General features: G+C 44.5%; 3 protein-coding genes across 3 annotated transcripts; all 3 read right to left on the bottom strand.

The window, feature by feature from the left end:
• Positions 1 to 357: 357 nt before the first annotated feature.
• Positions 358 to 3531, bottom strand: LOC115153559 (probable vesicular acetylcholine transporter-A). The gene has a single exon (XM_029699138.1). The coding sequence runs from the start codon at positions 2833 to 2835 to the stop codon at positions 1240 to 1242; it is 1596 nt and encodes a 531-aa protein (XP_029554998.1). The 5' UTR covers positions 2836 to 3531; the 3' UTR covers positions 358 to 1239.
• Positions 3532 to 5571: 2040 nt separating this feature from the next.
• LOC115153566 (C-Jun-amino-terminal kinase-interacting protein 4-like) lies at positions 5572 to 10384 on the bottom strand. The gene is made up of 7 exons (XM_029699153.1): positions 10373 to 10384; positions 9964 to 10112; positions 8827 to 8998; positions 8514 to 8627; positions 8188 to 8361; positions 7975 to 8112; positions 5572 to 7853 (listed from the first exon to the last, which is right to left on the bottom strand). The coding sequence occupies exons 2-7, from the start codon at positions 10042 to 10044 to the stop codon at positions 7732 to 7734; spliced, it is 801 nt and encodes a 266-aa protein (XP_029555013.1). The 5' UTR covers positions 10045 to 10112; positions 10373 to 10384; the 3' UTR covers positions 5572 to 7731.
• Positions 10385 to 11211: 827 nt separating this feature from the next.
• On the bottom strand, positions 11212 to 14046 carry LOC115153564 (probable vesicular acetylcholine transporter-A). Its single transcript, XM_029699149.1, has one exon. The coding sequence runs from the start codon at positions 13687 to 13689 to the stop codon at positions 12094 to 12096; it is 1596 nt and encodes a 531-aa protein (XP_029555009.1). The 5' UTR covers positions 13690 to 14046; the 3' UTR covers positions 11212 to 12093.
• Positions 14047 to 15065: the final 1019 nt, after the last annotated feature.

Below are 15065 nucleotides of genomic sequence, written 5' to 3' on the forward strand. Positions count from 1 at the left end.
CCACCCCTGTAACTGTCATTTTCTCTCAAATCTCTGATTACAAAGCGTTTACACCTAAATCAAAATGACGCACAGAAATTGTAATTTTGTAATAGAGATTGTTAACTAATGACTGTAACTGAACCGTTGATTCAATCAGGATCCGACGGGGTCTTGTCTATTCTCTTCAACATAGGGATTGGGTGTAGGACAGCCAACATTAAGGATTTCTATCAACCAGTTAATTTGGTAACATTGCTAGCTAGCTACCATTACGCACCTAATCAAACGCTCTTCGTTTGATTCAGAACTGAATAACAAGTAGGATTTAAAGATGATTTTATAATCTGACTATAAATAATTATGACACACACAAAACACGTTATATTTAAATACAATTTTATTATAACTATTATCGATATATTAACATATATGTGCTCAATTTAGGAAGTTGTTAATGAGCTATGACGGATAATCACTTCATTACGTTTTGACAATACACCGTTTCAACATACACGCATACATCACGCACACACTCAAATATGCATAGGCCCAAATACAATTGAATCATTTACTATGTAAATATCCACATATGTACAACACGCATTTGTTTATAATACACTACATTTTACGAAGAAAAACAAAAACATCACAAAATGAAATTACAAAAATACAGAGGTCACAATTAGGCAACGTTTCGATATTAGATATGGAAAAGGAAAACAAAACAAAAGCAAAATACAAATGATAGTCAATATGTCAACGAAATTAAGAAAGGAAATCAATGGTTGCCAGTACTAAAAAATAGTTGTTGTTTTTTGCACAAAAGGCTAGTTGATGCGTTGGCAGTTGGACGTGTATTTATAATATCAATATAATCTTGTACATACATTTATCTATTTACTTTTTTACAATACTCTGCAGTAGTAATGCACACATAGTCAACTGTATTTGATAGACCTCTCACAATAGTACTCCATTTAGACGACCATAAGAAACAATACATACAGAGAAGACTTGTTCAATTACAATGAAATTAAATCAACTTTGGAAACGGGTCGCACAAGTATGATTGGGTGATTGGGTATTTCTATATTGCACATGAGTATATTACAGAGTGAAGTGACTGTCTACCCTCTTTTGGCAGGTCCATAAGTCCTAACTCTCGAACTCTCAGTGTATTCGGCCGTTCTAAGTTGTACTCCATTCTAGCTGTAGTTCTATGTTGTGATACAGTATTCTAGCTGTACTCTGAGTATTCTAACTGTACTCTGGACCAAAGGATTCCTCTGAAGAGGCACGTGTTTGTGCTCTAAACGGGTCAAACCCTCCATTCTCATCCACCACCACCACAGGCAAGCAGTTCCCTGCCGAACTATAACCCTTCTTCTTGCCTTTCCGCTCCTCCATCTTCATGGTGTCATACAGACCCTCAGGTTCATCATCGTCCACCAACAGGTTATCTCTCTCGGAGTAGGACGGCTTCATTTGGCACACATTCCGGAGCAGCAGAAGGGCCGGTGCGTACAGGACATTGACGAGGCCCATGCCCAGGTTGAGTTGGACAAACCCATAGTTGTGCACTATATTCCCCGCCACGATAGGACCCATGGCATACGCGACAGAATAGGAGATGTCAGCTAAAGCGTAGACGCTGCCGTACACGGACACATGACGCACGTCGACCAGAAAGGCAAGTGTTGGCAACAGGGCAGTGTCCACGAGAGCGATACCGAAACATATGCCGCATAACGGGGCGATTAACTGGCCGAATGTTTTGCACGCTGGAACGGTGCACGAGCTGGCCCCGATAATGACCATGCCCAAGGCTCCATAGAACCACTGCAGGTTGGGGTACTTAGAAGCCAGTTTGACGGTCATGTAGACACCCAGAACATGTGGGAAGAAAGCAGGCAGCCAACATAATCCCATTTCCCACTTAGTTGAATGCATGGTGCTCTCCATCCAGTTGGCTATGGTGGGCTCCAGAAAGGCCAGGGGGATGTTGCACACTGTTAGGGCACCTGCCACGACAGCTATGTAGGGGTCAACCATTAGTTTGTAGATGGGGGTACCCACCGGCATATTGTCTCTAGTCCTGTTCGAGAACGGCTTGATCACGGTCAAGAGCAGAATCCCGTCTATAAGGCAAACAACTGCGAGAACGATAAACGGTACTCTTTTACCGGCAAACTCGTACAGGATACCCCCGAAGGGTGGCGCTACCAGGCTCCCGAAAGAGATGAACGCCAGGGCGATACCAAGGGCTTTACTTCTCTCCGATTCTTCGGTGTATTTATCTGCGATCATGGCAATTCCTGAGGTGTCGGCGAAAGCTGAGCCCAGACCTTGCAAACTACGGGCAAAAAACAGCGTCGCGTAGTTCTCAGCGAAAGCAAATATGCATGTGGAAAAGAACATGACGGTTAATCCTATGAGGAGTGGAATGTCGTATCCAACGCGGTCTATGAAAGTTCCTGACAAAGGGTTCACCAAGAGCTGCAAGATAGCCTTCGACGCAAAAAGTACTCCTATTTGGACGTCTAAATTGTCCCTGTTGCTTTTGGCTTGGGCTGAGCTCATTGTGCTGTTGATTGAAGAATTAGGATGGATAACTACGTGGACGTGCTCTGCTTGCTCAAGCTCTAAATCAGCAAGGTAATCGGGAATAATCGGGACTATAACCATATAGAGCATATTGTCTAGAAGAAGAGCCACGCAGACGATCACTAAAATGATCCGTCTTTGATGGTCGGGGGCTTTCATTGCGTTGCCAAACTGTTTCGTTCTTTCTCCCATCTCGGACAGTTTTACAGCGGCTGTTTTGGCCAGCCCGGAGGACCCCCCTGTATCCATGATGATCTGCTATTATTGTTGTTGTCAATACAAAACAGCAGTTGTTTTATTTTCCTCTGTTCTCTGCTGCTATTCTGATATCTCAGCAAGACAGATAATACTGTCCCTGTACATTTATGTAGCTGTTTTTTTTAGTTCACTTACGCGATGCGAAAGACAAAGGCTCAGCAGGCTTGGAACTTTTCTCCTTGTGATTTTCTGACAGCGCGCGAGGCTGCTGGCTTCTTCGGCGGTTGGTGGATAGCTCAGCCTCAACTTGTTCTTGTTTCACTCCCTCGCGCTCACATTCGGTGCTGTTTCATGGTCTCGAGAAGTGACGTGGTGAAATATTGTGCTCTTCTCTACACGGTGTAGGACTTCAACCGCTAATACTCCATGTCAAGTTTCTATTGAACGTTTGTATAAGTTGTTTATGGAACTTGGGACCCCGGATATCTTCGATTCCAATGCTCATGCCTCGAATCACCTGTAGCACGTTTGTGTTCCGTTTTGAGATCACGAATGGTTTCGTTGCCATTGGTACGCATTGATTCGCAGGTTTGTCGATATTTTGAGTTTTTTTTCTCTCTTTCACCAAGGGCTGTGACGCATCACCAGCTTACCCCCAAGTGGATCCTTTTCCAGATGCGTCCTTTATGCTAATTCAGAACATGGCAGTCCCTTAACCAATAAGAGTGAGCATCATCATGACGTCTCAAATCCTACACGATCACGGGAAAACCCTCCCAGCAAGGTACACTGATTGACATTCCAGATGTATTGGCCCAAGTTATTAGCCTATTATTGGAGTTTTAATTTATCACTGTTTCTTTACAATTCCCTAATCACGGCGTTTCTCTTGCGCGTTGCTCTGGGATGATCGTGGCTGTGGCACCCGGATTCGCGCCATCCCAAACGTTCTTATATTCAGCACCACAGCGGAGTGGACAGCTCCTGTCCAGTGCACAGTCAGACAGCCCACGCATTTGGCTTTGTACAATGATCAAATCAGTAGCATACTGTATTTCTCTACACAGCCTTTGTCAAATTAATATTAAAGAATAATCTAAAACGCATCCAATTTAAATGACTAGCCTACACTAGTTGCACGGGCTTCTTTTGACTCTCACCTAAAATCGAAGTTATATGAAACATTCCCGGAAGTGTTCGAATTTCTCAGGTAAAACGGTTCCTGATCCCACGCCAGGTCAGGAATCCCAGTGTTACATGCACATAAAGCAAGCAAGTATTTTTCTCTGCCATAGAGCATTGAGGTTGCATAGTGACTAAGTACTCCTGAAGAGGTTGACTACATACACAAGACAATGGTGCAATCTAGTGGTCACTAAAACTACTACAGGCGTAGTATCGCTATACTCTATTCCAGGGTTATTCAACTCCGACCCTACGAGGTTCGAGCCTGCTGGTTTTCGGTTCTACCTGATAATTAATTGCACCCACCTGGTGTCCCAGGTCTAAATCAGTTCCCAATGAGAGGGCAACAATGAAATCACGTAGTGGTACTGGCTTCGAGGTCCAGAGTTGAGTTTGAGTGCTCTACAGGATGCAGCTGGGATTGTAACAACCTCTTGGACACTGGTACCCGAGTAGCTCTGGTCCAGGGCGTTACAGGAGACTCACGATGAACCAGAGCTATGAGATACCATGTACAAAAAGTGCTGTAATTCCTAAATGGTTCACTCGATATGGATGAAAATACCCTCAAATTAAAGTATTTGTCACTGTCCCAATACTTTGAGTTCACTGCATGTATGCGGTTTTTTTTAATTTAAAAAAAATGTACATTTCAAAGGGTCGATTTTAAACACACCTCATGTATTGGAAAGACCCAGGTCTGTTAAAGAGCAGCTGACAGTGCTTCCAAAATTCTTGGAAATCTTGTAAAAAGCCAAAAGCGGAGCAGACACAAGTTTCCTCACAAGTCAGTTTAATTGATAGTTAAAATAATGAAAGGCTAAAGATATGCTGTATCAGTACATAGATAGGTGATGGATGAACTGTCACTGGGGACAACCATAGTCACGGCAACACAAGTTTTGGGGGTGACCTTGACCTGTTCATCAACACAGGAGTTGGAAGAAGTTGATCTTAGGCACTGACCTAAAGTCAGTTTCACATTTTCCTGAGCAGTAATGAAGGATTTTGTGAAGATACACTGGCCCCAGATCTGTGCTTAATGCCAACTTCCACCCAGCGCACTCAACATCCCCCTTTGGAGTGTACAAAACATTAGGAACACCTGCTCTTTCCATGACAGACTGACAAGGTGAATCCAGTTGAAAGCTTATTGATGCCACTTGTTAAAGCCACTTCAAATCAGTGTAGATGAAGGGGAGGAGACAGGTTAAAATATGATTTTTAATCCTCAAGGCAATTGAGACATGGATTGTGTATGTGTGCCATTCAGAGGATAAATGGGTAAGAATGGTTTTTCACACAAGTTTCCTGTGTGTATCAAGATTGGTCCACCACCACCCAAAGGACATCCAGCAAACTTGACACAACTGTGGTATGCATTGGAGTCAACATGCATCCCTGTGGAACGTTTGACACCTTGTAGAGTCCATGACCGATGAATTGAGGCTGTTCTGAGGGCAAAAGGGGGTGCAACTCAATATTAGGAAGGTGTTCTTAATGTTTTGTACAAGCAGGGTAGTGTATAGCGCAGTAGTCTCTCTCTTTCTCTAATTCAACCATTCCAATTACACTCATTGTCAAAACAATAAAACCAAGACATTTCAATGTTTCATATACAATTTATATTCATATAGTCATATTTCATATTGTACAAAGTTACATTCTGAACTGCAAAGACTCTTTCATAGAAATAAATACTGAAATGGCTAAACTGCGATATGAAGCATCTCTTCTCCTGGAGAGCAGACAGACAGACACACACAGACCGGCACAAAGGCACACACACGCCCTCGTTCCTCAGGACAGACACCGTAGTAACACTCACCAGCACAATCTGCTGGTACACAGACCAGACTCCGGCCGAGTGTGTCAAATGACACCTTACTCCGCATCTAGACGCATCCACAGATTAAATGTCACTTTACTCCCCATCCAGACGCAACCACAGATTAAATGACACCTTACTCCCCATCTAGACGCAACCACAGATTAAATGTCACCTTACTCCCCATCTAGACGCAACCACAGATTAAATGTCACCTTACTCCCCATCTAGACGCAACCACAGATTAAATGACACCTTACTCCGCATCTAGACGCAACTACAGATTAAATGTCACCTTACTCCCCATCTAGACGCAACCACAGATTAGGGTCGAAAAGACAAACATACAAAAAGTCAATAATAAAAATAGGCTTCAGTATCATATCAACCTATCAGGAGGGATCCTGTTTGGTCAGAGATCAGTCACCCTGTCCCCAGTGTACAAAAGGTAAAAGGAAGACGTTGCCCCTAGACGCTCATCTAATGTCAGTGTTGAGTAGTTCCTCCCCTAATTGTTCACGTTGGGATTTGCGGAGGGTAAATTGATCCTAGATCTGTGCCCATGGGTAACATCTACTCTCAGCATACAAAAGACTCCAAAAGCAGAGAAACCAGCTATTATACACAATCACATCTCTGCATGTGCAGAGATGATGGCTTAAAAATATATTTATCTATCCATACACCATGAGCCTTATAACAAAGACGGTCTGTCAAAATGTTATTGTATCTACATAGAGACGGGTTGAAAATGCTGCTACAACGCTGTACATTTACTTTATTCTGATCAACTGAAATGAGTTTTCCTTTGGTAACATTCTTTCACATAGGTATACATAAATCAGTCACACTTCAAAAGTCCATAATGTACTTTTAAACATTTCCTTTCTTTTACTTTCAAACCTAAGGCAACAGTTGATTTTTGTAAAATGTCTGCAAGCTCGAGCTGATGGGAAGGAAGGTGGGAGAGCAGCGGCCCAGAAACTAAAGTCAGAGACCCTGTTCCAACACACTTAAAGTGCAACCCTGTAATTAACTACTAATCTGTCTCAATCATCAATCCAATCCAGTTGTAATTACCCCTAGGAAGGGAGGATGCATTTTTAGGTGTTGGAATAGGGCGATTCTCTGACCCTGCAGCTACAGACATGATTGATCTGCGATCTATCAGGTTTTCCATAGACCATAGTCATGGAGAACAACACTGATCCCAAGTCCAGAAAACTGACAATCGATTAAACTGTATTGCGTACAATCAACATCCATGTTCTCACAAAATAAAATAAAAATGATCATGCAAGAAGAGCACACCTGTATCATTTAGGACACACAGGATTGGCTCCGTCGCTGGATTGTTCTGTAATACTTGCTTTCTTATTGGACATCATGCGGTTGATTTGGTTTTGCAGTTCAAACACCAACATCATTATTCTCCTGTGTGCAGGTTTCTTGTACAGTTTCATACAGTATTGTCTCCTCTGTCCAATCGGTCCTTTACTGAAAGGAAGCAAAGATGAGGACAGGGGTGTGGCCAAAGACACACCCTGAACCTACATCGATTCCCACCAATCACCACGCAGTATTTGTACAGAGGGGTTGGACACTAGGCATACAATATAAAACCAAGTGCAAAACATGACCTAAGAAAATTAAATAAACAGAAATGATTTTGTTTTCAATAATAGTAGTAGTAGTAGTAATAATAATAATAATAATAATAATAATAATAATAATAATAATAAAAGAGCAACAGGCTTGTATCAGATTTCAAATTCAATACAATCAGTAAAATTACAAATTAAATAAAAAATAACCGTAAAACAAAAAGAAACATGCAGAAGAGTGAATCTGATTGGCCAGCTTTGTTCCTGCTTCGAGCAGGCTCCTCCCATTCTTCATCTCTGTGGCAGGGTTAGAGATCAAGGGTTAAAAGTTCAGGCCTGACTGCCCATGACCTGCCAGACGATCAGGTGACTCCTCTCAGCTTTAGCCAGGAACGGCTGCAGCTTCAGAGTGTGCTCATCCAGTGGCTCCTCAGTCTCCCCAGCCTCGTCACCTACACACAGACAAACATTAAGCCACTTCAATTTAAACAAATCTGGATGTTTTCATGCCCTGCCATATACAGACAGTACTTGTCAATTGATTGTCTGATATGATGGTCCTAGCCAACTCACCCATCCTGAAGTCGATGTATCCCTCTCCACCACTCATCACTAGAACAGACCTTTCCTGCTGTTGTTGAGGGTGCTCCTCTACCCCCTTGTCACTCCCCACCTCTGCTGCTCCGCCAGCACCTGACGGGATCACCTGACCTGGGGGAGGGAGGACCTTCATCCAGTTAAAAGGCAGGAGGAGGAGAAGAAGAGAGGGAAGAGAAGTGAAATTACCTGGGACAGCCGTGAAGAACTTGACGGCATCTCGGTGACCATGGAAACAGAGCTGAGCGTGAGCCATGGAGCAGAAGGGTACAGAGGTTCCAGCTGTCACCTTGTCACTGTTTTCATCACCATACACACGGATCACTCCACCAGGTTTACCTGGCCCCGCCGTCACCTTATTGGCTAGAGACAGAGCGAGAGAGAGATGAATCATTAAATAGAGAAAGGGTGAATAGATGGAGGGATGAGAGAGAAATGAATAATTACATAGAGAGAGGGGAAAGAGACGGGTAAAGAGACGGTGATGGAGAGAGAGATGCATTACTTCCCCTTACTGTCAGTGAGAGGTATAGAGATGATAACACCGTTGCCGGTGCCGACCCAGAGACGGTTACAGGACACCATGAGAGCTGTGATCCTAACAAACGAGAAGCCCAGCTTCCCCGTACCTGAGGGAGATTAACATGACTCATTATTAAGAAAATAAATTATGAAGTACGGGTCTATATTTCCTGTACATGACTTGGGCTTTCTAACGCCATGAATCCCTGTCCCATATTAATCAGCTAACGAGGAAACAAACTCAAACAAGTTGCATTAGAAGCATAGAACACAACAACAGGTGTTTAAATGCCCTGGGTTCCTCACCCAGCATCTTGCTGACGTAGGGTTCTATGTCGACGTCCTGCAGGTGTTGATGTGTGTGGGCGTGGAACAGTCTCAGAGTAGAGTCCAGTCGGATCGACACCCAGATACCATCTCCATCCCACGCCAGCTGTCTCACCTGGCTCTCCTTACGGGGGTGGGCATCAAATGACTTCTACGGGGGGAGAGAGATAGGAGAGGAGGGTTACAAGTATAATCTGTGGATGGTTAAACTTGTGTGTTCAGTACGCGAGTCAGTCCGTCTGAGCCCGTGTGTTCAGTACGCGAGTCAGTCCGTCTGAGCCCGTGTGTTCAGTACGCGGGTCAGTCCGTCTGAGCCCGTGTGTTCAGTACGCGAGTCAGTCCGTCTGAGCCCGTGTGTTCAGTACGCGGGTCAGTCCGTCTGAGCCAGTGTGTTCAGTACGCGGGTCAGTCCGTCTGAGCCCGTGTGTTCAGTACGCGGGTCAGTCCGTCTGAGCCCGTGTGTTCAGTACGCGAGTCAGTCCGTCTGAGCCCGTGTGTTCAGTACGCGGGTCAGTCCGTCTGAGCCCGTGTGTTCAGTACGCGGGTCAGTCCGTCTGAGCCCGTGTGTTCAGTACGCGGGTCAGTCCGTCTGAGCACGTGTGTTCAGTACGCGAGTCAGTCCGTCTGAGCCCGTGTGTTCAGTACGCGAGTCAGTCCGTCTGAGCCCGTGTGTTCAGTACGCGAGTCAGTCCGTCTGAGCCCGTGTGTTCAGTACGCGAGTCAGTCCGTCTGAGCCCGTGTGTTCAGTACGCGAGTCAGTCCGTCTGAGCCCGTGTGTTCAGTACGCGGGTCAGTCCGTCTGAGCCCGTGTGTTCAGTACGCGAGTCAGTCCGTCTGAGCCCGTGTGTTCAGTACGCGAGTCAGTCCGTCTGAGCCCGTGTGTTCAGTACGCGAGTCAGTCCGTCTGAGCCCGTGTGTTCAGTACGCGAGTCAGTCCGTCTGAGCCCGTGTGTTCAGTACGCGAGTCAGTCCGTCTGAGCCCGTGTGTTCAGTACGCGAGTCAGTCCGTCTGAGCCCGTGTGTTCAGTACGCGAGTCAGTCCGTCTGAGCCCGTGTGTTCAGTACGCGGGTCAGTCCGTCTGAGCCTGCATGATTCCGTGTGTGTGTCAGGCGTGCCTCTATCTTCATGGCTTTGGGCTGGACCACGTAGATCTTGTTCCTGAAGCCACACCAGACCTTGTCGTGAACCACAGTCATACAGCGGATAGAGTGGTGGGGTCTGCCCAGGTCTAACAGGTGGTAGTTGGTCAGATCCCACTGACCATCTGGAGGGGAAGGGGTGGGGTTAGCACCAGCATATACAGTGCATTCAGAAAGCATTAAGACCCCTTGACTTTTTCCACTGTTATGTTACAGCCTTATTCTAAAATGGATGAAATCATTTTTTCCCCCACCCTCAATCTACACACAATACCCAATACTAATGACAAAGCAAAAACAGTTGAATCCCCTTATATGGGATTCAAGTAGATCAACGGACACACAAACGCATGTAAGAAAGCATATGGAAACACGTCAGCCTTACCCACTCCTCTGTGGAAGAGAGCTGAAAATCAACGAATAGCTTGACTACCTACACTTGGTTGTGGAGAGAACAATATCGTTAGAACCGTTTCTCCTTGTGGGGCGTCTGCTGCGAGCTTTCACAGCGCGTGTCAACTTTCAGAACCACGGACAGCGCTGCGCACCAGCTAGTTGCACCATGACTTTACGCACCACCAAGTAGACGTTTACATGACGTTACAGGAACTATATCATTCTTAAATAATAAGAATACGATTCGCATTTCTCTCTCTCGCTCTCTCTCTGCCCCTCTCACTCACACACCCATAAAACACGCACTCTCTCTCTCTCTTTGTCTCTCGTGCGTAAAGCTTTTGATGAATGATGTAATCTGTAAACCCCACAGTGAAACAATCAGTTGGTTGAAGTATCATTTTCTATACCCGTATTTCAAAAGGGTAAACTATTCGTTGGTTATCTTTACAGTATGGGTTGAATAACAATCCACCCCTGTAACTGTCATTTTCTCTCAAATCTCTGATTACAAAGCGTTTACACCTAAATCAAAATGACGCACAGAAATTGTAATTTTGTAATAGAGATTGTTAACTAATGACTGTAACTGAACCGTTGATTCAATCAGGATCCGACGGGGTCTTGTCTATTCTCTTCAACATAGGGATTGGGTGTAGGACAGCCAACATTAAGGATTTCTATCAACCAGTTAATTTGGTAACATTGCTAGCTAGCTACCATTACGCACCTAATCAAACGCTCTTCGTTTGATTCAGAACTGAATAACAAGTAGGATTTAAAGATGATTTTATAATCTGACTATAAATAATTATGACACACACAAAACACGTTATATTTAAATACAATTTTATTATAACTATTATCGATATATTAACATATATGTGCTCAATTTAGGAAGTTGTTAATGAGCTATGACGGATAATCACTTCATTACGTTTTGACAATACACCGTTTCAACATACACGCATACATCACGCACACACTCAAATATGCATAGGCCCAAATACAATTGAATCATTTACTATGTAAATATCCACATATGTACAACACGCATTTGTTTATAATACACTACATTTTACGAAGAAAAACAAAAACATCACAAAATGAAATTACAAAAATACAGAGGTCACAATTAGGCAACGTTTCGATATTAGATATGGAAAAGGAAAACAAAACAAAAGCAAAATACAAATGATAGTCAATATGTCAACGAAATTAAGAAAGGAAATCAATGGTTGCCAGTACTAAAAAATAGTTGTTGTTTTTTGCACAAAAGGCTAGTTGATGCGTTGGCAGTTGGACGTGTATTTATAATATCAATATAATCTTGTACATACATTTATCTATTTACTTTTTTACAATACTCTGCAGTAGTAATGCACACATAGTCAACTGTATTTGATAGACCTCTCACAATAGTACTCCATTTAGACGACCATAAGAAACAATACATACAGAGAAGACTTGTTCAATTACAATGAAATTAAATCAACTTTGGAAACGGGTCGCACAAGTATGATTGGGTGATTGGGTATTTCTATATTGCACATGAGTATATTACAGAGTGAAGTGACTGTCTACCCTCTTTTGGCAGGTCCATAAGTCCTAACTCTCGAACTCTCAGTGTATTCGGCCGTTCTAAGTTGTACTCCATTCTAGCTGTAGTTCTATGTTGTGATACAGTATTCTAGCTGTACTCTGAGTATTCTAACTGTACTCTGGACCAAAGGATTCCTCTGAAGAGGCACGTGTTTGTGCTCTAAACGGGTCAAACCCTCCATTCTCATCCACCACCACCACAGGCAAGCAGTTCCCTGCCGAACTATAACCCTTCTTCTTGCCTTTCCGCTCCTCCATCTTCATGGTGTCATACAGACCCTCAGGTTCATCATCGTCCACCAACAGGTTATCTCTCTCGGAGTAGGACGGCTTCATTTGGCACACATTCCGGAGCAGCAGAAGGGCCGGTGCGTACAGGACATTGACGAGGCCCATGCCCAGGTTGAGTTGGACAAACCCATAGTTGTGCACTATATTCCCCGCCACGATAGGACCCATGGCATACGCGACAGAATAGGAGATGTCAGCTAAAGCGTAGACGCTGCCGTACACGGACACATGACGCACGTCGACCAGAAAGGCAAGTGTTGGCAACAGGGCAGTGTCCACGAGAGCGATACCGAAACATATGCCGCATAACGGGGCGATTAACTGGCCGAATGTTTTGCACGCTGGAACGGTGCACGAGCTGGCCCCGATAATGACCATGCCCAAGGCTCCATAGAACCACTGCAGGTTGGGGTACTTAGAAGCCAGTTTGACGGTCATGTAGACACCCAGAACATGTGGGAAGAAAGCAGGCAGCCAACATAATCCCATTTCCCACTTAGTTGAATGCATGGTGCTCTCCATCCAGTTGGCTATGGTGGGCTCCAGAAAGGCCAGGGGGATGTTGCACACTGTTAGGGCACCTGCCACGACAGCTATGTAGGGGTCAACCATTAGTTTGTAGATGGGGGTACCCACCGGCATATTGTCTCTAGTCCTGTTCGAGAACGGCTTGATCACGGTCAAGAGCAGAATCCCGTCTATAAGGCAAACAACTGCGAGAACGATAAACGGTACTCTTTTACCGGCAAACTCGTACAGGATACCCCCGAAGGGTGGCGCTACCAGGCTCCCGAAAGAGATGAACGCCAGGGCGATACCAAGGGCTTTACTTCTCTCCGATTCTTCGGTGTATTTATCTGCGATCATGGCAATTCCTGAGGTGTCGGCGAAAGCTGAGCCCAGACCTTGCAAACTACGGGCAAAAAACAGCGTCGCGTAGTTCTCAGCGAAAGCAAATATGCATGTGGAAAAGAACATGACGGTTAATCCTATGAGGAGTGGAATGTCGTATCCAACGCGGTCTATGAAAGTTCCTGACAAAGGGTTCACCAAGAGCTGCAAGATAGCCTTCGACGCAAAAAGTACTCCTATTTGGACGTCTAAATTGTCCCTGTTGCTTTTGGCTTGGGCTGAGCTCATTGTGCTGTTGATTGAAGAATTAGGATGGATAACTACGTGGACGTGCTCTGCTTGCTCAAGCTCTAAATCAGCAAGGTAATCGGGAATAATCGGGACTATAACCATATAGAGCATATTGTCTAGAAGAAGAGCCACGCAGACGATCACTAAAATGATCCGTCTTTGATGGTCGGGGGCTTTCATTGCGTTGCCAAACTGTTTCGTTCTTTCTCCCATCTCGGACAGTTTTACAGCGGCTGTTTTGGCCAGCCCGGAGGACCCCCCTGTATCCATGATGATCTGCTATTATTGTTGTTGTCAATACAAAACAGCAGTTGTTTTATTTTCCTCTGTTCTCTGCTGCTATTCTGATATCTCAGCAAGACAGATAATACTGTCCCTGTACATTTATGTAGCTGTTTTTTTTAGTTCACTTACGCGATGCGAAAGACAAAGGCTCAGCAGGCTTGGAACTTTTCTCCTTGTGATTTTCTGACAGCGCGCGAGGCTGCTGGCTTCTTCGGCGGTTGGTGGATAGCTCAGCCTCAACTTGTTCTTGTTTCACTCCCTCGCGCTCACATTCGGTGCTGTTTCATGGTCTCGAGAAGTGACGTGGTGAAATATTGTGCTCTTCTCTACACGGTGTAGGACTTCAACCGCTAATACGCCATGTCAAGTTTCTATTGAACGTTTGTATAAGTTGTTTATGGAACTTGGGACCCCGGATATCTTCGATTCCAATGCTCATGCCTCGAATCACCTGTAGCACGTTTGGGTTCCGTTTTGAGATCACGAATGGTTTCGTTGCCATTGGTACGCATTGATTCGCAGGTTTGTCGATATTTTGAGTTTTTTTTCTCTCTTTCACCAAGGGCTGTGACGCATCACCAGCTTACCCCCAAGTGGATCCTTTTCCAGATGCGTCCTTTATGCTAATTCAGAACATGGCAGTCCCTTAACCAATAAGAGTGAGCATCATCATGACGTCTCAAATCCTACACGATCACGGGAAAACCCTCCCAGCAAGGTACACTGATTGACATTCCAGATGTATTGGCCCAAGTTATTAGCCTATTATTGGAGTTTTAATTTATCACTGTTTCTTTACAATTCCCTAATCACGGCGTTTCTCTTGCGCGTTGCTCTGGGATGATCGTGGCTGTGGCACCCGGATTCGCGCCATCCCAAACGTTCTTATATTCAGCACCACAGCGGAGTGGACAGCTCCTGTCCAGTGCACAGTCAGACAGCCCACGCATTTGGCTTTGTACAATGATCAAATCAGTAGCATACTGTATTTCTCTACACAGCCTTTGTCAAATTAATATTAAAGAATAATCTAAAACGCATCCAATTTAAATGACTAGCCTACACTAGTTGCACGGGCTTCTTTTGACTCTCACCTAAAATCGAAGTTATATGAAACATTCCCGGAAGTGTTCGAATTTCTCAGGTAAAACGGTTCCTGATCCCACGCCAGGTCAGGAATCCCAGTGTTACATGCACATAAAGCAAGCAAGTATTTTTCTCTGCCATAGAGCATTGAGGTTGCATAGTGACTAAGTACTCCTGAAGAGGTTGACTACATACACAAGACAATGGTGCAATCTAGTGGTCACTAAAACTACTACAGGCGTAGTATCGCTATACTCTATTCCAGGGTTATTCAA

Source organism: Salmo trutta, chromosome 18, assembly GCF_901001165.1.
Source record: "Salmo trutta chromosome 18, fSalTru1.1, whole genome shotgun sequence".
NCBI lineage: Eukaryota > Metazoa > Chordata > Actinopteri > Salmoniformes > Salmonidae > Salmo > Salmo trutta.